The sequence below is a fragment of the Siniperca chuatsi genome, linkage group LG21, assembly GCF_020085105.1.
Source record: "Siniperca chuatsi isolate FFG_IHB_CAS linkage group LG21, ASM2008510v1, whole genome shotgun sequence".
Classification (NCBI taxonomy): Eukaryota; Metazoa; Chordata; class Actinopteri; order Centrarchiformes; family Sinipercidae; genus Siniperca; species Siniperca chuatsi.
In genome coordinates this window covers 2,835,516-2,862,753 of record NC_058062.1, presented here as the reverse complement: position 1 = coordinate 2,862,753, position 27,238 = coordinate 2,835,516, and the positions used below count along the sequence as shown (strand labels likewise).

Here is a 27,238-nt window from a genome sequence, read left to right as displayed (position 1 = left end):
CTGGGTTTATCCTGAATTCTGAAACCAGGATTTAATGTTTATATGATGATGTTTTCCCGATCACGACCTGTGTATTAGTGGGCTCGTAAACACACTCAGGAACTCCTAAGCAAATCCTTAAAAACACCGATCAGGGACATGGGCAGTGCTCTTGACAGGGACTAAACTAAAAGACATAACCGAAGCTTTGATCAACTTAATGACATGAACGGTGTTTGATGTACAAACAGTCAGACACAGCACCTTCGTGTTTCCAGGCTGCTGAGCTTTCGGTCTCTGCTGGACCGTTGAGTACTGATGTGTTGATGGTTTGCACAGGCTGGTTAAAAGGAGGACGCAGGATCTGGTAGTACATTCAGCTGTCATACCAGGAGGTGCAGCTTTTTTTAGGTAACCAACCCTGTTCTCCTTTAAAATGGGCGCTTAGAAGTTGAAAATTGCCAACATCAAGAGCTTCCTTGAATTAGAATGCCCCGCAATGCAAGTGTGTTATATAATGCCATGACTGGAGGGAGAGGAAAAGTAGAGCACAGGGGTAGAGATTAAAAAAGTTTCTGCATAAAAAGAGAGGGGGGAGGAAGAGATGAGCATGAAAGGAAAAGGGGGGCGGAGGGATTGAGGGAGAGACAGAGGAGATAGAAATACAGTATAATGAAAAAGAGAAGGGGGATTAGGTCAGGCAGGAGTGAGGGTCCACTCCTACAGCAGGAGCAGCCTTGAGGCCCTGCAGGCTGCGGGAAGCTGGTCAATCCCTCTCCTCTCTCGAGGCTTCTCTCTTTTTTCATTTAGATAATGGAGCATTTCCTTAATTGGCAGAGCACAGTTTAGGCCGAGGTTTGTTTGCCAACACGTCAGAGTAGAATTATTTCCACTACATTTACAGCATAGTGTTGCTCAGCTCTCTCACTAAAACCGCAGCCTCCTCCTGCCCAGATAGAGCTTTCTGTGGAAATCTGCAGAAAGAGGCCAAACACCACAGCAGCAAAAAAAAAAAAAAAATAAAACACATTTATCTCCTATCTCACCATCCCCAGCCAGCTGGTAGAGGAAGAGACAGAAACTTCTCTGTTTACTGTTATTGTTTTTCTCCAATCATAAACCCTTACTTCTGGCTGCTATTGTGTGCTTTTTCCTCCTTCTCTCTTATCGAAAGAGTTATGCATTGAGCTCGCATGATCTGTATCTTTAAATTTGATTGAGGGTATTTGCAGGGGGTGTTATTGGATTTCTGTGTTATTGTCTCACCTTTTCCCTCTGTGTTTTTAATGTTGGGATGGATATCCGCTCCAGCAGCACTGATCTCACTGTTCTGCTCATTAGTCTGGATTCGCAGAGCCTAGTGCTTCGCAACAATAAGACATGCACTTCTGTAGTCCAGCCATTACCGAGTTTAACAATGTGCACCAGCCAGAAAAGTCCATTATTTCTGCAGCTCATCATCTCAAGCATCCACACGAGACAAAGGGTCTGTGAAACTGCTTCATTGCAAAGGGCCATCTATCACTTAAGTCAGGAGCAGAGACTAAAAAACATATGTGGTGTAGACACCACATACTGTGTGTTCTAGAAGCATATAGAAGAAGAGTTACATGACTAAGACTAGGGCTTGGTATCACACTGAGTACTTAAAACTTTCAAGTACCAAAATGTGGCATCAAATGGTTGATCACATTCTTAGCCTTGTTTACTTATTCTTTGATTAGAAATTTCCTGATTTAGAATTTTGCTAGTTTTAGACATAATTTAATGTTCTTGTACGGCTACTTAAAAATTAAACTAAAACTAAAGAGGTATCAAAAACGACGTCAGACAAGTACTGTTACCAAGTATCATTTTGGCACCTGTATCAAAAAATTCCAAATGATACCCTGAGACAGAAACAAAGGCAGGGATAGCGAGCGGTACGAAAGCTCATAAAGTGAGACACAGGTTAATGTTGAAAGTAGGAAAGTGGAGCTTGGAGAGGGAGCAGCTGCTAGTTTACCAGACCTGTCATTGAAATCAAAGGCCCTAATCAAAATTTTATCAATTAATTGATCTTTCCTCTTGTGCTTTGCCATGAGTGCAGTTGAGATTCCCCCTGACTCTTGCCCCTCCGACAGCGAGCCTTGCTCTACAACATAAACTGTGTTCATTAGCAATGATCAAGGAATTCTCTAATCTGAGCTGAGATGTGATATGATGGCTGTTTCCCCCTGACTTAGTTGGTTTGCAGGACAACTCTCCCCAGTTGCCTTCCAAATCGTACCGGTGAACTCGCATCATCGTCTTTCATGCTGCCCGTACAATCAAACAAGGTACTTTAACTTTAATCTCAGCTGTTGTTCTAACAGTTGCCTCCTGTTGTGTGTTTCTCGCAGGGTAACCAAGAGGCCACCAACCCCCCAGAAGCGATGGCCCAACCATACACCCCAGCCCAGTACCCACCTCCCCCACAGAATGGCATCCCCGCAGAGTTTGCGGCACCGCACCCGCTTCCAACACAGGACTACACCGGGCAGAGCCGGGTTCCTGAGCACGCCATGACCCTCTACACGCCCACACAGACGCACAGCGAGCCGGCCGGCACTGACAACAGCACGCCCACCATCACCGCCACCACGACCGCACCGGTCAGTGTCCATCATCTGCAAACAGTGTTCTCAACACGCTGTCAGCAAGTAAAATATATTATTATCATTATTTTACCCTTTTTTTTTTTTGACATAACATTGATCAGATGTCTAGAGACAAAGTAAACTGTTCATCACTGCTTCTTTTTTGAAGGGAGTATATGTATTTTTTCTAACATCAATGTAAATTGCCAAACTGTGATTTCTTTACATTTTCACCATTAACAAGAGAGACAAAAGTCAGCATGATTGGTAGCTTCTATCTCACACCAGTTTGAATCTTTTGATTTCTTGCTACTTGTTTCCCCTCCCTGCCTTTTGTTTCACTGGGAAAAGTTGCTTTAGCACCATTTGTACTGGAAGAAGTCTGCCCTCTTCCTGTTTTGTGCCATGAAGCAATATCTCTCTGTGTCGAACAGAAACATAGATTTGCCCCAAATCCAACTCAGTTGCACACATTAAAAGCAGTTTTGAGGATAAATAATCTTGCCATCAGTTAAATACTGATTAATACTAATACAGTTTAAAATGGTAATTCATAATAATTATTGCATAAATCACGATATTATACATGATTTTAAACAAGGCATGTCGAAAGAGAACTTGAACAGACTTTATTTGCAAATATGGCCCCGTATTATTGTGATATATATTCAAATTTGTTATTAACATTTTGTAGCTCCATTAGTTTTACCCAGAGTTGCCTTTGGAAACTTTGCATTTATACCAGTGGGGTTATGACGGAGTACATTTAAGATTCACATACCATGTTCCAAGTGATATTCCAGTGTGTCCTTTTTTGGATGTTTTCTCCATCACAAACACAAAAATGACCTTTCTTAATAAAAAGTGAGGAGTGAGAGTAAAAGTGAAGCAGAGAGTGAGCGTACTGATCATTAGTAAGTAGCAGAACACTTTGATGTCATGGCAATGCTTTGTGCTTGTCGTGGGAGGTGAATTTGGTTGAAAATGTGCTCATAAAATGAAAGTGCATTTCTGAAGAGCCGTTTCAGGCCCCTAAAAACATATAAACCTGAGCTGTTTTATTTATTTGCGTGAAGGAGAGGTGACATGCTGTAGACATGAATGATTCAGGATGTCTGAAAGGAGGACATGCACTCCCCCGATCTTTTTGGTCAGTTAAAGGAGCAAAAGAGAAATGCACTTTTCTCGACCAGCCAAAATGTGCAACTGCATCCAAATGTTCCATCCAAACATTCCTTTAAATGTAAGACATTATCTTTTGTGTAACTGTGCAGGACCTGATTATACTCATTTTTTCACTCATTTTCACCTCACCATAAGAGTGCATATATTTAAAGTATTGGCACTCCAAGTGGAAAACAAACCCCTGGCAATGCTGCACGTTGAGATACACGGCTTGGATGTGAGTGAAATTCTAAATGATACATTATACATTTCATTCTTGTGTGCTGATACTCTTATATGAAATGCCTTGACCTGGGATTTACCTTCACAAGAGGCAGATGTAGATAAAAGGGACGACTTAGCTCCAAACTTTAGAGACGCGTCTAGAAAGACGGATAACGCTGGCAGAGATGAAAAAAATAAGACCTTCAGGCCTTCTTTTCTCCTTTAGCATGAAAACACCTGCTGGGAGAGGTCATGGCGAGGCCACAGCCCTCCTGAGAGGGATCTGGGTCACTCATAAAGAGCATTGTTAATAACTCCATTTTCCCAGCCTCACAATTACAGTATGGCTTCGAACATTTGGTGGCAGAAAAGTGCTTATACAGCACAAGCAGAGCAATAGCATTGCTTAGCGTATTATCATCGCCCTGTAATGTAGCAATGTTTGATTTGAAGATTTGTGTGATGCTCTCCAACTGCTCCATGGTTATGCGCCGCACTTACAGTAATGGCTGACACACAAGATAGTTTAAAGTGAGGAGAGACTTGGCAGGAGGTTCAGCCTCCTCCTCCTCCTCCTCCTCCTTCTTCCCCCTCCGACACTGTACACCACTCCTCCACTCGCTATCTCTCACCGTCTCTCTCCATTTCGCATTTGATTTCATTTCATCTGTTCACCCGCTGTGAAGAAAGCCCAGAGATGGTGGCCATGGAGAGATGAGAGCTCGCCTTGCTTTCCTTCATGCTTTTTCCCTCTTGCACTGTCCCCGCTTTCCTCCATCTTCATTCTCTGCATCCACACTCTCCCCACTTCCACCCATCTTTTCTCAGGGAGGACAGAGGGATGAGATTAGTGGGATGCAAACAGAGAGTCTAATCCTCAGGGGCCACTGGTGTAGTGTCACCCACCGCTGTGTTCCCCAGCTTTAATGACAGACCCAGCCTGTTTGCTCTGGGTGCCACAGACGGGCCTGGGTGCCTTTGATTAGGGCACCCTGCAGAAACACAGATTGAGGGAGCAGATCAGCTACTCACTGCGACTCTCCCCCTCCCCCTCCTCCCTTGGCTCGACTCTGCTGCGCTCAGCTTCTCTACCCCACAACGACGCTTTATTCTGCACATCTTCTCGACTTAAAGACTTAAAAAGAGTCAAGAGAGAGTGAAAATTCAGTGAAATGTATGGATTCTGTGTGAATTCCCTGCAGAGAACGGAGAGTGTGTATGTTTTAATGAGGCGCAGGGACTCTCTTCACTTCTCTCTGTTTCTGTCTGTGTCTACCAGTCCCTTGTCTATACTGGGAAGGTGGCGTTGTCCAGAGCCAGACCTCTGGGACCTCGCTCTGTGCCATGTTCAAACAAGCTGACTTGAAAGCAGGCGACTTGAGGAAGAGAGGCAGCCCCCAACTTTTCTCCAAATCCTTAGAGATGAGGGTAGCAGAGGGCTGCCAGGGAGCTCTACTGGAAAAAAAAAAAACTGAGCTCGTTATCTGGCTCAGTTCAAATAGTCTGAGGTTTGGTTGAATTTCATGAGTAATCATTCTCTTTTCAGATAACAAATTAAGGCAGTGGCGTTAGGGCAGCACTCAATTCCAGATTTTTCACAGCCCGTGTCAGCGGCATGAAGACTTTCCAAAGGGTATTCTGGGGGACTGTGATAACATAGACATAGACACGCACGCACAAACATACAAGGGCATGCAGAAAACATGGGCGAGCACATGCAAACATTCATACATACACGCACACACACACACACACACACACACACACACACACACTCTCATCTCTCATGAGCTGTGTTTAAGGGATTGAGACTCCACCAGGGTGTAGCTTTCAGAGGCGGTGCTGATGGCAGCATGTAGGCCACCATTTAAAGGGGATGACTGTGTCATTTGTAAGTGTTAGTCCATCACACATTAGTCTGTCTGTGGCTCTCTGTAGCTCCAAGCCCTAATGTAGACGTAAATCTTTTAAAACACCTCGCAAATAAAACTGTAGTTTTTCCACAAACGTTACTCAAACAGGAGGAAATAGTGCGTTTGTTGGGGACTATTTTCAGCGGCGGATTAATCCACATTTGGTGTTCTAGAGAGTATTTGGTGCAGCAGGACGGTGAGTCAGAATAAACTACACTGTGAAGGTACACGGTAAAGGAACATGTCACCCAGTGCAACAGTGCAGCTCACTGATGTGTTTTTAATAGTTTAACAATGGAGCTCTATGGCTCAGAGGAAGAAGATATATCAGGCTGTGATACACACACACACACACACACACACACTACTTGTATCGTTAGTAGGATCAGTTCATTGTTTGTTTGGGATTTGTTGACTATAAAAAAAAAATATAGAATATCACCAGACTTTTCATTTAAAGATACTATAGGTTAATGGTTTGTCCATCAGTTTGAATTGTTTCAAGTTTATTTCAGAGAAATCGTGTTTGTCATCATGTCAGTTTATCTTGGAGGATAGCTGTAAATACTGCAATACCCATGAGCATCAGCCACTGCTACTAGAAGAGTTGTAGCAAATTTACACTTCATCATTGCAGTTGGGTCCAAAACACTGCGCCCGAAGTTTCTGAAGTCATCCAAAAGTGAGCCAGAATCTGAAATTGAAGTTCAGTGATGCGTCTTACTGAAATGCACCTGAGAGTTGTAGTTGACTTCTCTCTGTTAGTTTTTATCCACGCTTGTACCTTTTACCTTTTTTTTTAATCCAAGAACCAGATATTTTCTAATACAGTTGCTCATATTTTGTATTGATGATTCAAGTAGGAGAGTTTCGTGTTTATCCAAGCCTTATTGGTGCTCCAACTGCCAATCACCCAACATTGTCCATGCAGAAGATGAACGTGACTGTTACTGTCGCCTGAACGCCCAAAATAACTCCTCTACCTTTTGCTACTTTATATGAATCAGGGGGAGGAAGTGGGGGCAGCCACACTCACTCCCATCACACCCCCTCATCTCTCAAGTGATGGAGGGGATATATTTGCAGCTTCTTTAAAAAAAAAACAAACAGTGGAGGGCCGGGAGAGGAAAATAATGAATTAAAGCTCAGGCATTATAATTCTTGTGAGCGAAGACTCAGTATCCCCCCCACCCCATCCCATTTAATCGGATGTAATCTACCTGCTTGGCAGCATTCCAATCAGATAGTTTCAATTATGCTCTTGTAATGCCACTCTGCGAGGAGGGGGAAAGTGCTGAGCAGAGCACTTTGCAGGCGATTTGCAAATAACAGCAAGGGAGTCTTTTAGAGAAATGACTGAACAGGAAGCCGTAGAGTTGCCGGAGTTGACAGCTCTCTCACTCTCTGGTTTGCTGGCTTTGGCGGTGATGCCGTGTTTTGCATCCCACCTCCTCCTCCTCCTCCTCCTCCCGTGACAGCAGCTGTCGGGACAGTAACGTGCCACTGAAGGTGGCCTCCTATGGTAATACGGAGGTAATTATTTTCCACTGCAACACCACCATCTCACAACCAGGCAGGCAGGCTGGAGCCTCGGGAGCGGTGCGCAGAGGCAGGCATCCTGGATCTCAGTGACACTCCAAGTTATTGAGTTAGTAGGATGCAGTCTGGGGTGCTTGGGAGTCAGCAATTCAGTATTTGTGTTCTCCCTATGTGTATTTGCCCCCGATGTCAGCGTGCTGCTGGCCTGTCTGAGTGCAGAGTGAAAGTTAATCTGGATGTTTGCAAACATGCGACTGCGCTTGCCGTGATAAAAAGCCAGACAGAGCTGCAGGACAGCGGTGCTCAGTAGTCTGGCAACATACACTAAAGGTCGATAGTGTCATGTGTGACCGATGAAACAGATTGACCCGCGGGGCTCTGGTACCTTGTCACCCTCCACGGTCCCAGCATCTGTCTGCAATGTGTCACCCCCGGGGCCCAACATGGCTACTCAGGCTATTAACCTCCAGCACGTGAGGACACGGCAGAGTTAAGACCCCTCTGCCCGGCTCTCTCTGTCACAAATCCACTCCTTACCAGCCCGGCCGGCCAGCTCGGTGCATTTTCCAGCTCCTGTGTCCTTCGCCACTTGTTAACCTCTGGTCTGGATGCCGTCAAGCCCATGTGGGACTTAGGAAGCGGCCACCAACCTGCCCTACCTGGATGGCTGCAGGGGAGACAAAGTGGGACCTTGAATCAAACAACTGTCACTGTTAACAATGTATGTCACCGTCTTGGAATGGGCCATAAAAACCAAATAAATGATGGCCATTACAGTGGAGATTGTGATTATGATAATGAGAATAATAAAGGCGATCATCATTACGATCATGATGATAATGATAATACTGTGATGATGAATTATAATGAATAAATCCCTACCCCATTTCCTAAATGATGGGAAATGTATCACTAAGAGTGGCCTGCAGCCATCTGACAGCCTCAGAGCAGGGTGAGGGTTATTTGTGCGTATGTGTGTGTGTCATTTGAACCGTTTGTACTCTGGCAACAACCAACTCCCTTTTCACGTCTGTATCTCAGTACAAGATTGCGTCTGTGTATGTGACTTCCCAGCCAGTGTATAGTGTGTTTGCCATGCTCAGAGAGCACTTCCCAGGAGACCTTGCAGTTTACATATCACATTCAAACAGCTTTTGTGCTCAATATCTGCCACCACTCTCTCGTTTCTCATTCTCCCCTCCTCTCTGTGTTTCTTTATTTGGTCCCTTTCACCGGTACTAAATCAGGGTTCATTTGAATCATTTGCTTGCTACTGCAGAATGGAGACTGTTCCCACCCGAAAAACCACAGCACTGGCTGTTTGTTCAAACGCTAAAAACAAACTTTGTTTTCCTGATGAATGACCTCTTGTGGTCATGAGAGTAACTACTGTCCTCTCTCAGAAGCAAAGGTGGAAGTAGTATGACATGAATTAAACAACGATTAATTGTTAATTTGTGATCATTAGAGGTGGTGGTAGGGACATTTTTTAACTTAGGACAGAGCCAGGCTAGCTGTTTCCCCCTGCTTCCAGTCTTTATGCTAAGCTAGGCTAATTGCCTCCTGGCTCTAGCTCCACACTTAATGCTCATTTGAGATTGATATTAATCTTGTGATTTAACTTTCTGAAAGAAAGTAAATAACGTACCTTCCAAAATGTTGAACTATGAATTTAACCAAATAGTTTTAGTTGCTTAAACTTAACTCAACCTTAACCACAGAAATGGCAGGTTAGAAAACTTAATCTATATATATATATATATATATATATATATATTATATATCACTTATATGAACAATTTGTGTAACAGTCAAATGCATTTTGAAAGAGACTGACAAACAACCTATTTTGCCAAATATGAAAACTTGTGCTGATAGACTTATCCCACGATGGTGCGTAAAAGAGATGATAAACTATACTGTTGACCAATGAGGTTTTGTCCACAGAAAATACATCAGAAAAAGAAACTGCCTCAAAAACAAGGTCCATCTAAACAGACAAGCCACCAGCACCCTCAGTGAAATCCATCACCGGTGTCACAGACAGAAACAAGTGGAATTTGTCATTGACATCAGACACGTCATTTATATAGAAATGTCAGCATAGCATTCGCATAATGATGGAAACAACAACGCTGAGGGCTTTGGGCCTCGCACTCTGATGGCTGTGTGCAAACGTCACCAATAATGTGTCTTTAGTCTAGACATGTCAGGGCTCTGTGGGATCTATATCCACGCCTTTTTGTCAGCGCCTTCAATCTTCCCTGTTGCTCAAGAGCTAAGTGCAAGAGATTAATAAGTGGATTTGTAATGCACAACCTCAGGTTTGACACTATAAGTCATCGGCTGTTTATCGCTTTGGCTTTCTCGCCGGATTGAAAAATGGCAGATGCTGAGTAAGTTAGTCAGCCAGGACTCCCACCCCACCCTGCACCCCGCCACCCTCCTATTTCAAAGCCCCCCCCTTCCTGTACTTCTGGACCGGGAGGTACAGTATACTGTAGCAGCTAATGAGCAGCTTGTGTCTTATCTCTGTTTGTTTCCCTCTGTCAGACAGATGATGTGACGCAAACAGAGGGCTCTCAGCAGCTCCAGCTCCAGCACTCAGACTCTTCAGAGAAGCAGCAGCCCAAAAGGTTACATGTCTCCAACATTCCCTTCCGCTTCCGGGACCCTGACCTAAGGCAAATGTTTGGGGTGAGTACCTTGAAGGAAAATTCCAACTTATTACAACGTATTTTTGTAGGTTTGGCCTTTTATCTATTGGTTATGACAACACTGTACTTGCTAAGTTAATTCCTGTGATCTTGGTACATGGTAACAGTGTCAACAAAGTCCGATACACAAGCAGTCAGGTGACAAGGCGGGTTGGAAAACTGAAATTTAGCACACCCAAAATGTTGTTCTCGTGGCACGGTATCCCACAACATTTTTACATTAGAGGCGACCCACCTCGCCTGAAACAAAGAGCGCCTCCTCAAACATCAGAAGAAATGATTACACTACTATGAAATAGAATCTTTGGCTTATTAAGCTTCAGGGAAAATAGTGGGGCTTAATCACACAACAAAGGCCACATATTTAACGAGTGAGGCGATTGCTTTAAAGGTGGGGTATGCAATTCTGGAAAAATCCAATACCATGACAAATACCATGACATAGAGCGAATGACAACACAGTAGGTAATATAACTTGGAACGTTAGCTAGGTTCTGGGTTAGCAAACTGTTGCTACAGTTGCTGCTGCGAAGCGAACAGCCAGAGAGGACGAGACGGTTTCCCAGAGCCAGCACAGCAGCTCCAGACAGCGATACTCACAACTCTCCTGCTACTATAGCTAACGTCACAACAACAGCATACCTTGGCAAACTAGAAAGTAAGCTGAGTGATCGTGGGCAAGTCATTTAACGTTACCTGACACACAAATCATGGAATGGCTGGAATAGTGCTGTGTGGCCCGTCCGAGCTGGAATACACTTTGTGTATTCCCCATTTACAGAGCCAGGGCCATGTACAAACACCCAATACACGTCTTTGTACCCGACAAAAAGACGTGTATTGGATTAGAATCGCATACCCCACCTTTAACCAGCATCTAGTAATTACATTACCAGGAAAAGAAGAGAACCTCCCAAGTTTGGGGGAAGGAAAGAAAAACAGCCCAAGCAGTCAATATCAGGTACTGCTGCGTGAGCAAAAAACTCAGTGCTGCACTGACACCAGGTTGAAGTTAGTTGAGATACGGAATCCAGTACGGTAATAATTTTACCGTTCATCTTTGTCTTTTCTCCCAAAGAGATTTGGCTAACCTGAGGTTGGTTTAAAGCTTGTTTGATCCTCCGACTGCTCGAGTTGTTCGCCCTGTCAGACTTCTTTTTAGCAATGTTGCCGTGTCCCTAGATCACAGCAATAAACTTGGTGAGAACAATGTTATTATTAACAATGGGAATGATGGCCAAAACTATGGGGATTGAAAAAAACAGAATTAACTTAAATTTCATCTATCTTGGTCACTAGCAGTACACGTATATCAGACTTTTCCCCAGGACTGTTTTGTCAGCATGGAAAAGCTTTTTAAGTAGCTTTTAGACCATCACAAAACATTAAATTGTCAGCTGAAATCAGGACTGGGGAAATTATTTGTCCTGATTACCTGTTTAGAGGTTACACATACAGAGTGGTCAGCTGCAGACAAATGCAGTCAGATTACATATCAGCATACCGGAGTTCCTCAAGAGAAATTCTCTCTTTCTCTCTCTGTCTCTTGCCCAATTAATGAGGCAATGAATAGTTCAACAGCTCACACTTGTGTCTCACAAAAGCCTCAATAAGAATTGAACATCCCCAATTCAATGACGATAATGGATCTGAATGGAGACGATTGCCAAAAATGTACTTTAAATGTTATGCGCTAATTGGACCATTAGAACCCAGAGGCGTTAATTCTCGTCGTTATGAAGACAACATCCAACTGATGATATTAATTACTTGAGAGGCCTGGCTGTGGCTTTATAAATTGCTGACAACATGGTTGCTCTCTCTCTCTCTTTCTCTCCGATTGTTGGCTTTATTGTTCCCAGCTCTGATGCAGGTCGTGTGGAATCCAAATCGCTTCAGTAATTAGCTCGGAGGCTTTGTGTGCCTGGCCGGCGCATGCAGATATACGATACAAAATTGATCGCAGTCCCCCTCAATCACCCTACTCACCCACGTGTTGCCTGTTCCTTCCTGTTACATCCCCCCCCCTTTCTCTTCTTGGTGGTTGGCATAGTAGAGGATTGTGGGATTGATTGTCTCGGGTAGAGCTTGGCAAGGAGATAGCTGGTCCGCTCCACCCTCTGACATGGCCTCCACAAAGGGCCTTTGTGTGATCAGCGTGTGCAAAGCCTCATCCCTCCAGCTCTAATGGCTTCTGGAGCGCCACCGGCTCAATACGCCATTACTGTTGCGCATGAGTGAAACCCACAGACATGCAAGCGGGAAGACAGAGGAGAAGGAGAGTGGAGGTGCTGCACGGCCCATTAGAGAAGGCCCCTGCAGCAGAGCAAAGACCCGCCAGGAGTTCCATCTGCTCCTACACGGCAGAAACGGGAGAAACCCTGTCTGGTGACAGCAGCAAAGGTTTCACCACCAATAGAGAGCTTTGGAGACGGCACCCTAAAACAAGAAGGGAGGGCCTGAGATGCACCCTGCACGACACAGGATTAAGGGTGTGGAGAAACCTGTGAGCCTTTAACGAGGCGCTGAATGAAGGGCTCATTAGAACGACCACAGCGGACCTTAATCAGTAATTAGAAGCTGTGATCTCTGAGAGCTAGCAAGTGCAGGGGAAATGAAAACACTCCAAGCGCGATTGAGCTCTGTGCAGCTCCCATGCTGCGCTGCTTGAGGGTGCCCTTGTTTGTGCGACTGGGTTATTCAGCAGTGCTTCTCTCAGTGCATGTAAGGGCTCTTACAGTATTCCCCCGGAGCAATCAGGACCTCTGGCCTTCCCCCATCCTGCTGTCACACTGACTGCTGTGCCTGAACATGCTCTACACCGGCACTCTACTGTTTGAATACACAGGGCTGCTGTAGCGTAATTATAGGTTTCTGAAGAGCTTAAAGATATTCAAGCTAATCAAAGGTGGAGGCGCAGTGGCTTTGATCTTGTTTGTTGCTTCCACACGTCGAGGCTTAAGGTGTAGGAAATACAGTGTTTTGTAATTTCATTTTGGAAAAAGGCAGCAAGTCCACACTGAAGGACCATACCGGTGTTTACAAGTTTAGCTGCTTAACTGCAAATCATGTATGCTTTACATTTTGGTCAACTATTTTTGTATGCTTGCTATACATTTTTGGATTTTACAATGTACTTAATTTCTATTTCTCCATAATGTATTTTAAGTGCTGAATAATTCTGCACAGCGTTACTTAATAACGACAATGTAATGGAAGCCATATGGAAATTACATTTATTTGTCAGGGACCATGTAGAGAACACATTAATCTCACACAAGCAGAAGAGATTAGTATTGTACCATAGAAGTGAATGGAAACCGATGGACATTCAGATGTCTTAAATGTAGCTGCATAATCTGCAAAGCGGTCAGCTGTAATATAAAAATAAAATATGTGATAAATGGGGTAAAACATGCAAAACCACTGGTATGGTCCTTTTTAATTTGAGAATGCTTCTGTCTGTTTTTATTTTCATATTGATATTGAATTGTTTTTATAGCCTATGGATGGATGAATCTAGCTGCAGCCTCTTAGATGACGTCAGTCTCTCTTGTCCTCCCTCTGGAGACTCCTCCCATTGAAGCCATTGTTTATCGGTGCTGCTGATGCAGCTGTTTCTGTGTGTGTGAATGTGTGTGAGTGGATGGGTGGGGACAGAAGTGCATGAGATCACTGGTGAGCAGCGAGCAGTCCCCAGCGCCATGTGGAAATCCACAAAGACGACTTCCTCTGAAACTAATTAATCGACGCCACAAGCCCATTACGCTCGGTTAAAACAATTAGCATCTGCACATTGCGTGGGGAAAGCATTGTCATCTCAGCCGAGAAAGAGGCATCACGCTGGGATATAAATGCCTGTGTGTGTGTGTGTGTGTGTGTGTGTGTGTGTGTGTGATTGAGCCAACGCTTCCCATTCAAATCAATGAAGCTGAGCGCCATATGAGCCAGATGTGTAGAATCTATGGAATCTCCTTCCAAGAAAGGATATATAGGGAAAGAGATACACCCTGCTGAAACAGAGGAGGTTTTAAATACCCAAGCTTTGTTTTTCCTTTAACTTGGTGCATTGAGGTCACTGCATAACCCTTTCAAGTGGGAGGGAACATATGTTTTCCGCTAACACATAAACCCTCACCTCCTCAAGCCCACTCGACTCACTTCAGCCAAATAATAGCCAGCTCCTCCTAACCCCTATTAGTGGCTCAGTCAAACGATCCATCCATTCCCATTGAGCGTCGACCACATGGAAGGCCCATTTCTTCCCTGTTGTGCCGAAATGAAGGCGACGCGGACCGCTTGACAGGGTAATTACTTTTAATGAAATAATACAGCCATTGTAGACAGCAATTAAAAGTCGCTCTCATTCCACTCATTAGAGGAACTTACAGTTTACTTTCATTCCTCTGTTTTCTAATGATCCGAAGGCAGGCCTGTTAAATCGAACGGCTGGAGCATGTTAACCCCGTGGGACTGGCCCTTAGGTCCTGTTGACTGTGAGAGCACGCAAACAAAGAGAGGAAGAGAGAATAAAGAAGAGAACAGAAAGAGGCATATAAAAGGATAGAAACGTACATTCAGAAATGATCCACCAAACTTTCCACAAGTCAGAGCTCAGGTAGTTAGTGAGTTTTCCCCAGGTGATCATGAAGGTGGAGTGGTTTCCATATCTGAAGACAACATAAAAATATAATCTGATGCTTCTTTTTTCTCTTTGTGTTAAAACAAGCAAGCAAACAAACATCAGAAATGCTGATATTTAATCAAAGATCCAGTATTTTTACAGAATCTGTGATCTCATTTCATATAGTAATGATAGAAATACAAAAATGCATTAAAGCAGCAGCTATGAGTTCCCTTTTTAAAGCGTGCCAACCAGCTTCAAGAAATGTTTGCCGAGCTAACAAATGCAAATTGACCACCATTTCCTCACAAAAGTAACATTTCCATATTGCCTTAATGGTTTTTCTTTCTCCAGTCGTCCATCTCATGAATTCACAGTCAGTGAGGCTTTCTAACTCCATCTCTGCCCCGCTCTTCTCTTCTCTTTTTCTTTTCTCTCTGCAGCAATTTGGAAAGATTTTAGATGTGGAGATTATCTTTAATGAACGAGGATCCAAGGTAAGTGAACTAGAACGCCAGCTGCTTCATTACCATGTACTTCTTCTGTTTCCTAATGATGGCATTAGTGTAGTGTGTACATTGGCTGAGAGTAGTGGTCCCTAAGCCTGGTCCTGGAGAGCTGCATCCACCATGCCTCTCTTTCTCTTTCTCCCTCCCTCCCTATTGTTTTTGTTGTTGCAGCTCTAACCCAAGTTGTGAATCATTAGCCCTGTCAATCAATTCATTATTGAGCTGTTTCACAATTCAGTTAATCCACCAGCAGGCTGCAGAATTTATGGAATTGAAATTGCTTGTTTAGGGACCGGGTCCTCTTTGAAGCCTCTGTGTTGGTCCTACATTATTCAGGTTTTACCATTTTGTTTTTAAATACACTATAATTCAGGATAAGAGGTAAAGTTCTCTGGGATGTTTTGCAAATAAATGGTTAATCCTAATTTCACCTCACATTTCAAGCTTTGGACAAACAGGACATCATCTGTTTGCTATATGGAAGCTTTTACACATTCAATTAATGCCCACATCCATCATTTGTGATTTTAAAGGTGCCAGTTAAAGGATAAGCCTGGCGTTGTTCTATCATTTTCTTATTGTCAACAAATCCCATGAAAAGACCAAAACTAACAGTGTGTTCGTCCGTCTCTCAGTACTTTCCGACTCCCCTACTCTGTCTGTGGCTCTCAGCCCGAAGCCCATTGGTTCCTATTGAAGATGTAAATCTTTAAAAGTGAGCCACAGATATGCAGATGCTCAGTATAAATCCTGAAAACAGCTGGGCACTGTAGATTTTATTAAACGTTACTTAAACAGGACTAAATAGTGTTGTTGTTGTTGGGGACTGTTTTCAGCGGCGGATTAATCCACATTTGGTGCTCCAGTGAGTATTTCTGGCAGCAGGACGGTGTGTGTGGGATTGAGTGAAAATAAACTACATTGTGTGTTCATGGTGGCTCAGTGATGTGTTTTTAATGCATGTTGGACAACAATGGAACTCAATGACACTGGGGAATAACATTACTTAGGTTTTGTTGAGGGATTTGTTGACATTAAGAAAAATGTAGAATATAGACAGCCCTATCCTTTTAAGGTCTGTTGTACAGAAAATCTGAAATATTCAATATAATTCAAATTTTACCTCTTAAAATCTTATTAAAAATCTTATTTTAACAGTGTCTTTCTTGCACAGCTTTGATCATGTATGTATGTATTTCAAAAGTAATTTGAACTCCTAAACCAAGAATACCAACAAGCCAGCAGAAAAATAGCCACAGCACTGCTGCGTTACTGCAGTATTAGTCTCCTAACCACCTACCATGGACAGGTAAAGCCTGCGGTGGTGTGAACAGCTGAGTGCTACTCATCCAGCCGTTCATTTAATAGAGTGTACTAAGCTCCACAGCTTTCCATTCATAAAGGAGACAGGATCCCTGGCTGGGTGTTGAGGCATGAATACTATTGATTCCCATTCATACCTGGGAGTAGTTTGGGCTCGTATACAGGCATGCATGGAGCCCCGGAACCAGGCGATGCTGCTGCACTCGGCCCCCTCTGCCAGACAAGATTGAGCACCGGATAAACCTGCCTCCTCCGCCGTAACAAGCATTTATTGTTTGTGCCCTACAAAGCCATTACCCATGATGCCTCTCTCTCTCTCCTGCACCCTGTGTGCTACATAATGAACCTACCAGGCCATTAATAAACAATCTATTTCCTATGAAGGTTTGGCAATTTGCATTCAATATGTTTGTCTCCTTTGAAAAATGGGGGCTACACTCTCCCCTCTTGTAAGCTAATTATTTGTGCATGATAAAAAAAAAAGATAGAGGGGGTAACCACAGTCGAGTGAATGTCCAAAGGATTAATTTTGCCCTCAATTCCTTTTTTGAATTTATTTCTTTATCTCTCTTTCCCCAAGGACAGGTCTCGTGTTATTTATGCTAGGAATAGCAGCCCGGAGATCCTGTGTATGCATACGAGATCGCACTGTTCGCCATCTCTCACATGTATTACATCCTCAAGCAATTATCAGGCAGTGCTGGCCATGCTCCCTCTTCCCCTGCCCATACCTCTATAAGTATATATAGAAACCAAAGGAATGGGACTTGTTTGGCCAGCATATCTTAATGCTTTCGCTATAGAGTTCAGGTCCAGCATCCCAGTCCACATAACTCAAGGAAGTGACAAACCCCCCCAGGGGAGCGAGGGAGAGAGTTTGGAGGGAGGGGGATGGAAATTGCAGGTTGGGTATATTTTGGTCAGGGTTTTAAAGTCAATATTCTGGCTCTTCTCTATCACAGAGGATAGTATTTGCGGTGACACCATTCACTTTTTCGCATGAATGGGCCGGTGTAATTTTGTCTCCATAAAAATGTCCTACTTATTAGAGCAGTGAATTAGAAATAGTCAGAGATCAAGTTAACGTCTCTCTTCGGAGAATTCACACTCACTCCTTCTCCTGTTGCCCACATCTTCAAAGGGAGACGGGCCATTTGAGTAGCCGCGCTGCTGAAGTTGTGTAGATAATTATACGACTATTATGGCAGCTAACACAGTGTTTTGCATCCACTGCTTCCTGACATTCACCCATGGCACGGGTGCTGTGCTGTTTAATTGGGTAAAGCAGGCAGGTTTGTTGGTGTTGTTGTGTGAGGTCATGTCACCGTTATCCTCTCCTCCTCGGATCTCTCTGTTTGCTGTTTCCTGACGCCTCACTAACTGCCTCTAATTAATCTGGCTGCTTACAACTCGACTCTGCCGCCGCCGCTGCTCACCTACTCCTGTCTTCTCACCTCTCTTTCCCTTCTCTCCTCCCTTCCCTTTCTTTTTCCTCTGTGTGAATGTGTGTGGGTGTGTATGTGTGTCCATCCTTTCCTCCTTCTTTTTCTCTACTGGTGGCTAACGTGGCGCTCTCAGGGCTTTGGGTTTGTAACTTTTGAAACAAGCACAGATGCTGATCGTGCACGGGAGAAACTAAACGGTACAATCGTAGAGGGACGCAAAATAGAGGTGCTTTTCATTTTTTCCCTTTTCCCCACCTTTTTCTACTTCCTGCCTGCCTCCTAAACTTACCTGTAAAACCCATGCATTAGCATGTGGCTGCTATGTGTGTGTGTGTGTGGATATCTGCATCCCTGAATGTACGTGTGCCTGGATGCATGCATGCATAATGGTGCGTATAACTTGTTCTCAGTAGAATACGGGATCCATACATGTCAACCTGGACACGCCAGTTGTCCATCATTACCTGACAATGCAGAATGAATGCATGCCATCATCCTCTGGGTTCCTGTCAAATCTGAGAAGACCTGCATTCCCCTGTCACCATCGTTTAGTGTTGCCTGCTCTTGTTTACGACGAGCTGAGCCCCCACTCAGTCATTCTCATCGGGTCAATAGAAGAAAATCAAAGCACTGTCTGTGTTTTTCTTTTGGAATCCATTTGTTTATCCAACCAATTACTGAATTTGAAGGATGTTCTTTTCTTTTTTTTTCATACCTGTGGGTAATTGATGCATGTTTTCTCCCTCTTTCCAGTAATTTAATAATCTGTTAGAAAATTGAAATGATGAATAAATTCATGAAAGGGGGAACCAAACTCAATCACACAAAAGTGCTACAAACATTTACATAATTATTTATTTATTTATCTATTATTTTATGAATTTGCCTTTATTCGTCTTGGTTTGCTGCTTGCTTTTGGCCCATCCTGCACATCTGGATAGTAAATGTGAAGGTCAGTGATAACAGGACTTGTTTTTTTATTGCTTTGAACAGGTGAACAATGCAACAGCACGAGTGATGACAAACAAAAAAGTGGCCAACCCTTACACGAATGGTAAGTGCCAAACTGTATTATAAAACTAATCAGAAACCTAATATTTCCATTTAGTATCTCATTGTCAGCTGAGTTTCTTTTTGTTGTTCACTAGGCTGGAAGCTGAATCCAGTGGTAGGAGCTGTCTATGGTCCTGAACTGTATGCTGGTAAGAGACCTACAGCTTCTGCAGTCAGAATAGAAGAGTGTTTTTCTCTCTACCTTCCACTGTATGTACTGCACCGCACCTGAGGCCACTATCAGCCACAACCTATCCCAATCTGACCCCTGAATTTCTACAATCAGGCTCATCCTGAACCTACTGAACATGAAATTCTCCTCAAATCAAAGTGAATCTGAGAGCGGCCCAGATAAGCAGTGGATGATCCAAGCCTCTCTGAGTGGCTGAGGGAGCCTGAGCTATTGTTTGCGCGGTGTGCAACTGTAAAGCTGAAAAAAATGATTTCAAGAGCAAGCGCCCCTGCAACTGTTATCAGATTGTGGAGGCCGCTGCTGTGGATGGATTTGCCAAGTGCGCCAGATTGACTTTTACAGAGCTAACCGAATAAGGGAGATTGAGTGAGCGATATTGTTGGCACCTACCCTGTCGAAGGCCGCTATTCCTTCTGGTCTCAGTAATGGAGGAATGAGATGAGCTCAGTGGGGTTTTCCCTATCTCTCTCTGCCTCGACATGCCAGCTTTATTGCTGTATGTTATATGAACCCTTTGCATTTTAATGAGGGGGAAATGGTACTATTTCATTTGGAAGAAGTGCTGAGCACATCGCACCACTTTAACGGCTTTCCTTTCTGCTCATTAGACTAAAATCTGTTCATTCCCCGGACAGCTTTACGGCGAACCTCTAAATAACTGTCCATGACAGAAAGCAGTCATCTATCATTTTTATTTCATCCCCAACCCCTCCGCCCCCCCATGCCTCCTCCCCTGCCCCCTCCCAAACACTGCCTTGGTTTCAACATCTTCCCCTGATAATTATACACACATAAACGTACACATATCCCTGTGTAGGTGCAGGACCATGCTCAAACGTCTACATTATGCCATGGTCAGGTGAATTTTCACTAAATTAAAAATCTGGACATTAAGTAAGTATTAACTGATATTAACAATCATTTCACTGACCTATACACACACACACACACACACACAACACAATCCCCTGCTCTGTTTTTGGCCCTCAGTCCAAAGCATTCCAGCATACAGAAATAGATAACCTATGTAGAACACAGACACTAATACATGTCCCCTCTTTCATGCGCACTTTCTCTATTTTACACACACACACACACACACACACACACACCCCAAATCATCTCATAAATCAGAGGGAGTGTGGTCCACCACTCCAGGCAGGGGAAGCAGGAGGGGTTGGGTGATTTATTGGCTGCTAATTTTTCAAGTCGTCTTGACATGGCACTGGAGTTTGCCAAGCCTAAACGACAACATATGCTTGCCAGCTGGGAAGATGGGAAACATAAATAAGAGATACATTTTTGAAACAAAACTGCCCTGATGAGCAGCAAAAGGCCGCTTTAGCTCTAGAAAAAAAAAAAAAAAAAAAAAAAAAAAATACACTGACCAAGCCTTTGACTATGATGTTCCTCCCCTCCCTGAAAAAAACCCCACAAGAATCAGGTTCACAGGATTCAGGACGTATTCCAAAATCATTATAGCTACAGTTAATATACTTTTGGTGGGAGTAAAATGGGATATAAAGGCGATTAATCACTGTTTATCAGTCCTCATTTCTGTGCGGGAGATCAGTGAAATTGGGAGCTATAAATCCTGGCTCGGTGACAGCACACTTCGTCTCCATTCGTCCTGGCGCTACAGGTTTATTGTCCTCAAAACCCATTCAGGAGAATGACGGATGAGAGCCTCATGCCGGCTCCCCGCTCTTAACCTCTTCCAGGGTAGATTGGCTCCTCCTACTGATTGGGGGTAGTTGGTAGGGTACAGGCAGGTGGCGCCAACCCCGAGTCCATGTCCTCTGTTGCCACCTAATACCCAAACCTCCCCCAGAGCCCTGCTGGAGGGAGGAGGGGGTCGTGGTCCAGGAAAAGAGGAGCAAGGTGATTGGGTTCCCAGTCAAATGGAGGGACTGGCAATAAAACATGGCAGTGGCACAAATCATGGTGTGTTGTAGCTGGTAGGCATCCAGTATCTGTGCTCCCCTTTGTCCCTTTTTACTGTGCGCTGATCAGGTTTACATGAAAACTTTAGTAGAGCAAACCCCAGAATCTGTCCTCCACTGCCTCATCTATATACATCTATCCATGTATAACAACAACCATCTGACTTGGTCCATTTTATTTGCTTAGTGACACGTGTACTTGTATACTTTAGAATTATATATATATGAGTGGCTGTGTATAAAGCTAGTACAAATGTGAGTGTGTACAGGTACAGCATGTAGATTTCTGTATAGGTACATAAAGTTTTAAATTGTGTTTATATATTGTTTTTGACATGTTACATGTTAGTGTGTTCTATGTGGGTACATATGTAAAAAAAAAAAAAAAATGTTTATCTACGTACACATGTATTTGTGCATGCATACATGCACATATATGGATCAGTGTAATCAATTTAAAATTAGCTTTAATATTCTTATTTTATTATTTATTATATAAAATGAAGAGATTAATATTATATCAAAACATGGAAAAATTGAATTAAATAAGTAAGACAAACATTCAGAGGCAGATCTGTTTAGCTCATCTTACAATAACTGGCAAACTTTTCTGGATTGTTCCTCGTGTTGGATGTTTTCAGCACCATGGACAGCTGCCACTTAGAAATCCCTTCATATGGCCAGTGCCCTCGGGCTAACAGAGAGAGACTTTCCACTGCAGCTAATTCCTAAAGTGACAGAAGATGAGTAGTTTTCCATTCACTACTTCATATTTTCTATTACTAAGGTGGAGTTTTTCTTGAGGACTCGTGAAAAGCTACCAGCTGTGTAAATGACAGAAAAGAAAGGCTAATTGCCATCTTAATATATGTAGACAGATCCTTTCATTGTTGGAGTGTACGTTAGGGGGATAATTAAGCTCCAGACTCTTGATTAGATTAAGCTGTTTTTGGTCCCCAGTGCGTGGATTAAGTGCTCATTGCCCGATGTATTTTAGCAGGAAGTATTAGAGAGATCAACCTTGTGGAAAATCAGATCTTTCTTTATGGGAGCCGGTTATGACCCCATCATGGGCACAGAGCTGGATTACCTCAGGTCCAACTGGCTCTGCAGGTATTGAGCTTCTCTCAAGTTGACACATATGACATATGAGGTGCAGCGTGACCCCGCTGCCCTCCAGCACATAACTCATATTTTCTACAGCCCCCCTCCCGGAAAAGGTGTTTGACTTTGGTGGCTAGACCAGGTTTGTGCTCTCACACACCGTGGCTGTTGTTGCTTTTCACAGGCTTACCAAGGTGTGACAGTGCCTTTGATTTATGGGTTATTATTGAAGCAGTGTAGCCTATCGCCAACTCATTATAAGTTTACATTCACATACATCACTGCATGCATATTGCATACAAATTTCCAAAGAAGAAAGAAAGAAGCAATTGGACTTTCTGGGGCCCAGAAATAGTAGTGATTTGTTAAGAAGAGTGGGGAAAAAACACATCTCGGAAACTATCAAAGAGGATTGTTTTTGCCCTTTAGCAACTGCGCTCAGATGTCCACTGCTCCAAAAAAAGAGACTAATTTAAATGTCAAGGTCAGCATTATAAATCACTTGGGGGAAAGGGGGCACCCTGCGAGTCCAGGTAGTCTATTGGTATGTTGGCAGCAAACCAAGTGCCATACACCTTGGTGGGTGTTTGGAGGGGGGCTATGTGGGCGTTACCTGGCCAAATGAGACGCAGAGTTTGAATATGTGTGCAGACCTACTAATGGAGCATGATGTTAATGGCAGAAGACATCAAACCTGGCACTCTGTGTTTATAAAAGCACCAGTAATCTGTTTCCCTGTCAGCTTTATTGAAGCAGTGGGGCTAGGGTGTGCATTGTGCATTAGGGTGCTCACTGGCCTCGTCCACCTGCAGGGTTAACGCTGAACACGGCACAGTAGCACCGGGCCGTCACCCCCCAGGCAGAAACGTATTCGAGCTACCATGGATCTTCATTTCAGTCTAGTTGATCTGTGATTGCGAGGGACTGCCTGCCGTCTCCTTTGTGGCAGCGGGTTCATCTGAAACACATCGGATACATGTTATTAACCTCTGTTACTCACCCCACGTGAGCCACCCTCCCCCCAACAAGACCAGACAGGAGCTTCACTGCTCCGCTTGGAGAAACTGAAGTGGTCTGTGATGAATTCACCCAAAACACGTCATGGAAATGAACAAAAAAAGAATAAGGTGTGGGGAGGGAGAAGAGGGGGCGTTGCTGGGGGTGAAGAACAACAGGGATGACTGTGTTGTGATGGACTAGGCATTGGGGGAGGGAGATAAGGTGAAGAACCGAGGGAAGGGGCATGTGAGGGAATTCCGATTGCAGGAATAGGAGGCCAACTTAATCACGTCTAGAGATCTGTGTTTTTGCACGCACCTCCACAGCTTGTAATCAGACAGCCACTGGACTGATTGAAGGTTACGTAGAGAGCTGAGGATCACATCATCCGTCCTCTAATCTGTGACCACGGGCATTTTGTTGCACCATCAGCCCAACCCTCCCTTTCTGATTCGCTGGTAGCCGTCAGCAGAGGACATATGTAGCTGTGTGATCGGCTAAACATGGTCCCAGATGGGTTTTCGAGATGGGGGTCATGCTGAGGTTTGGGCCTTGGCTGTCCAGCCCATCTGCTCCATTTCCCCCTGGGAAAGTTCTGAACATCTAGTCAAGAACAATGTTCACCTCCCATTTGACTCTACCTAGCACCTAGAAACGCCCTCTACCTCTCTCCCGTCCACGTCCCACTGTTCTCCTCGCTGCTAGCCCATTGTGTCTAAACTATGCAAAAGCCGTGGTGCGAAACTAGTGGTATTGCATCCATTACCTGCCTATGCTTCAAGGCTGCCCCTCGCCAGGCGTCAGGAAAGGATGCGTACAGCAAATGTGGATCCTTGCTGAGTACGGCACAAAGCAGCGAGCTGGGAAAGGGGAGAGTGCTCGATGAGGCGCACCTAGGAAAGATTAAATCTATTGTTTCCTTGTCTTCCCCATAATGCATTCTGTCATAGGGAAAGCAGTGCCACACGTCTCTCTCTAATGTATTCTGTCATAAGGTAAGCAATGCCAAGTCGAGGATGTTCTCTGAAAGTCATTTTCTCTTCTCTTGTGTGTTTCCGTTCATAGTTACAGGGTTTCCCTACCCTGCCACAGGCGCTACAGTGGCCTATAGGGGTGCCCACTTGCGAGGTCGGGGGCGGGCTGTGTACAACACGTTCCGCACAGCTCCACCGCCACCACCAATCCCAGCTTACGGAGCGTGAGTATTAAATTTCTAACCTGAATCTGGAAAATAACAATGAGACAGATTTAGAATTAAAATTAGACAGAGCCAGACTTTTAGTTGTGTTCATGCTGTAGTATGAGTGTGTGTGACTGCATACAAGACTTTCTTGCTCCAATTACGTGCTTGCATGCAAATGCTGGAGTTGTACATACTGTAATTGCATTTGCATACTGTGTATTAGTCATAATTTCAAAGAAGAGATAATTATGTGATTATGTCTCAAGACCATGCACTTTATGTTCAACAGGGGAGTGGGGTGATAAGTGTCATTATATATTGTGTTGTTGAAAAGTTATTATAGACCATGCGCAATTTTGGAAAACTATTTAATATCAAAAGCATTCGAGTTGACTAATGTTTGTAAAAATAATACTGGTCATCAGGTGTTTCTGTCCATTAATTTGTTGTTCTTCCTGGAGGGGTCTTTGGGGAGTAAAATCATTGTTGGTATCTAGGTATGTACATGCCCTAACACTCCTTATATTTGTACATTGTCTGTTGACAAAGGAGGAACTAACAAAGCCACAGGGAGAGAGCAGTAGAGAGCTGAGATAGCGTATTACTGGGCAGATCTCACTGGACTGTGACCAGGGACTATGCTGATCTCCTGGCTTTGTGCAGCCCTGCCTCACACTCATCTCTTATCAGCAGTGGTCTGTGTGGCCGTGGGAGAGGTCTGACGGAGGCAGGCCAAGGGCCCAGTATAGCTGTCTATCTGTGATTAGATCAGGATCCGTCTTACTGCAAAGAGACTCGCCGCTGAAACCGGGACTGGAAATCCCACGTCCCCTTTCTCCTCCCTCCCACTCCAGGGGCCTCTGCTACTGATGGCAGCTGGTTGATTTATATAGCGGAGTCATGTGACGAGCTCCTTTGCTGCCTTCTTTTGTCCTCCCCTCTTCTCCCCACCACCACCACCAGCCCTCCTGACAACACTGCTGCAACTGGAAAGACAAACAATTTTACCAGAGCAGAAAATTGGACGGGGATGTGAAACGGTTGCACTTTTCGCTTTAATGTGTCATTCATTATTTGTGGTACAGTACACCAAAGCTGCTAAGAGCGGACCCCACAGACCCACAAATGGTTGAAATAGGAAGAACGTCAAAGGCTGAAGTTCAGTAGGGTAGCGTGTACGCCAAATCAACTAACGCTCCTTTCCTGTTCTCTAATTTCACAGGGTGGTGTACCAAGATGGCTTCTATGGTGCAGAGATCTATGTAAGTACAGTTGGCTTGTCCTCTTGCCTGCTTAGATGAAACAGAAGTAAAGCAGACAAAAAGCCCAGCCCTGGAGACAAAAACGTGATCTCCTCAGCCCCCAGCGTAATCCCAGCCTCGCTGCCAAGCCGGCGTCGATTAGGACTCTGTCTGCTGTGCCAAGAAACTCAACAACAAAATTTAAAACCCCCTGAGCTCCTCCCTCCTCTCTCTCCTCTCTCTTCCCATGATCTCAGACTTTGGCAAAGAGGCAGAACCAGACTCAGTGTCCCGTGTCAAGTTAGGTCATTTCTTACTTTAGATGTGTCTGGGTTTTTGAGGGGGCTTGTCTTCTGCAGCCCTCACCCTGCCTCGCTACCTCTGTTCTCCTCTCTCCTGTTTTGCGTTTGTGTACACTCAGAGGGTTTGGCTGGGATATCCCTGCCTGCCCCAGGGGGTCTGTGCAGGCCTGAGTGGAGCCGGTTCCTCCCAGCCATCACCATGTGGGAGATAAGAGGAGCGGTAGCAGATAAAGGGATTAGCCATCCCTCCGGATCTGTCCATGCAGGCAGGGTCACATCAGGGGCTGGCCCTGCTGCACGTCGTCCTTGACTGAGAAAAGCATGGACGCTGTGGAGATAATGCTGAAATTACCACGCTGCCCCACTTTGACATTAGTCCAAACGTTTGTGGGAGGATGTAATTTGTCCCTTTGATTCTGCTGCTTTTTTCTTTGCCGCCGTCTGCCGAGATAGCGAGGTGACAGTGGGCACAGCAGCAATAACCGTTGCCTCTCACTTTCACTCTGACGACGACGACCAGGGTCTGGGAATGAATTGTTGAACCCCAGTGATATATGACTTACACACCAGCCCACACGATAGGACTGTATTTCACTGGTTTTTATTGTAGCGACATCCACCACCATAGACGAGACCCGGGCTGCGTTCTGAGTGATACTGTTTGTCTCTCTCACACTCGTTCAGCCACCTCCAGCTAAGCCCTGCACCCCGATGTCCCTTGACCAAGGCCTGACCAGGCTGGTCCATCACTCAATCCGTCACGCCAGCCGCTGGTGCTTTGCTGCCATTAGTTTTGGCACTGGCCACTGCACTGCTTCAGACTGGCTGAGTGTGCGTGAAGGTCTCGAGCGACCGAGAGGAAGCTGTCCCTTAGCCCTCAATGTCCTCCACAATCATTCAGTGGACACTGGCTTGCTGTCAAAACCAGCCAGCTGACGTGTCGAAGCTTCCTTTTGGAAATAGATGACCTGGTAATACATTGGCAGAAAGGGAAACTGGATGCATTCACATTTAAATATACACTACATATATTGCATGTGCTAATACATATGCATGCATGCACCTCCATGTAGAAACACACATGAGCGCACACATACATGAATGCACAAACACTCCGTACGACAAAATAACAAATGTGCTGCACTGTTGTGTGCAGGATTTGAC

The 27,238-nt window shown here is 44.5% G+C and overlaps 1 protein-coding gene across 18 annotated transcripts in view; it reads left to right on the top strand.

Moving 5' to 3' along the window:
• The window catches only part of LOC122869088 (RNA binding protein fox-1 homolog 3-like), a 487,998-nt gene that overhangs the window by 443,264 nt on the left and 17,496 nt on the right, over positions 1-27,238 (top strand). For 15 of the 18 annotated variants that reach the window (XM_044181686.1, XM_044181675.1, XM_044181692.1 and 12 more), the window contains 8 exons: positions 2,361-2,660; positions 9,992-10,135; positions 15,223-15,276; positions 18,190-18,282; positions 19,050-19,110; positions 19,205-19,258; positions 24,414-24,546; positions 25,754-25,793. In XM_044181686.1, coding sequence (XP_044037621.1) covers positions 2,361-2,660; positions 9,992-10,135; positions 15,223-15,276; positions 18,190-18,282; positions 19,050-19,110; positions 19,205-19,258; positions 24,414-24,546; positions 25,754-25,793 — 879 coding nt within the window. The remainder of the gene's footprint in view (positions 1-2,360; positions 2,661-9,991; positions 10,136-15,222; positions 15,277-18,189; positions 18,283-19,049; positions 19,111-19,204; positions 19,259-24,413; positions 24,547-25,753; positions 25,794-27,238) is intronic. The other 3 variants (XM_044181687.1, XM_044181688.1, XM_044181689.1) reach the window with 2 other exon arrangements.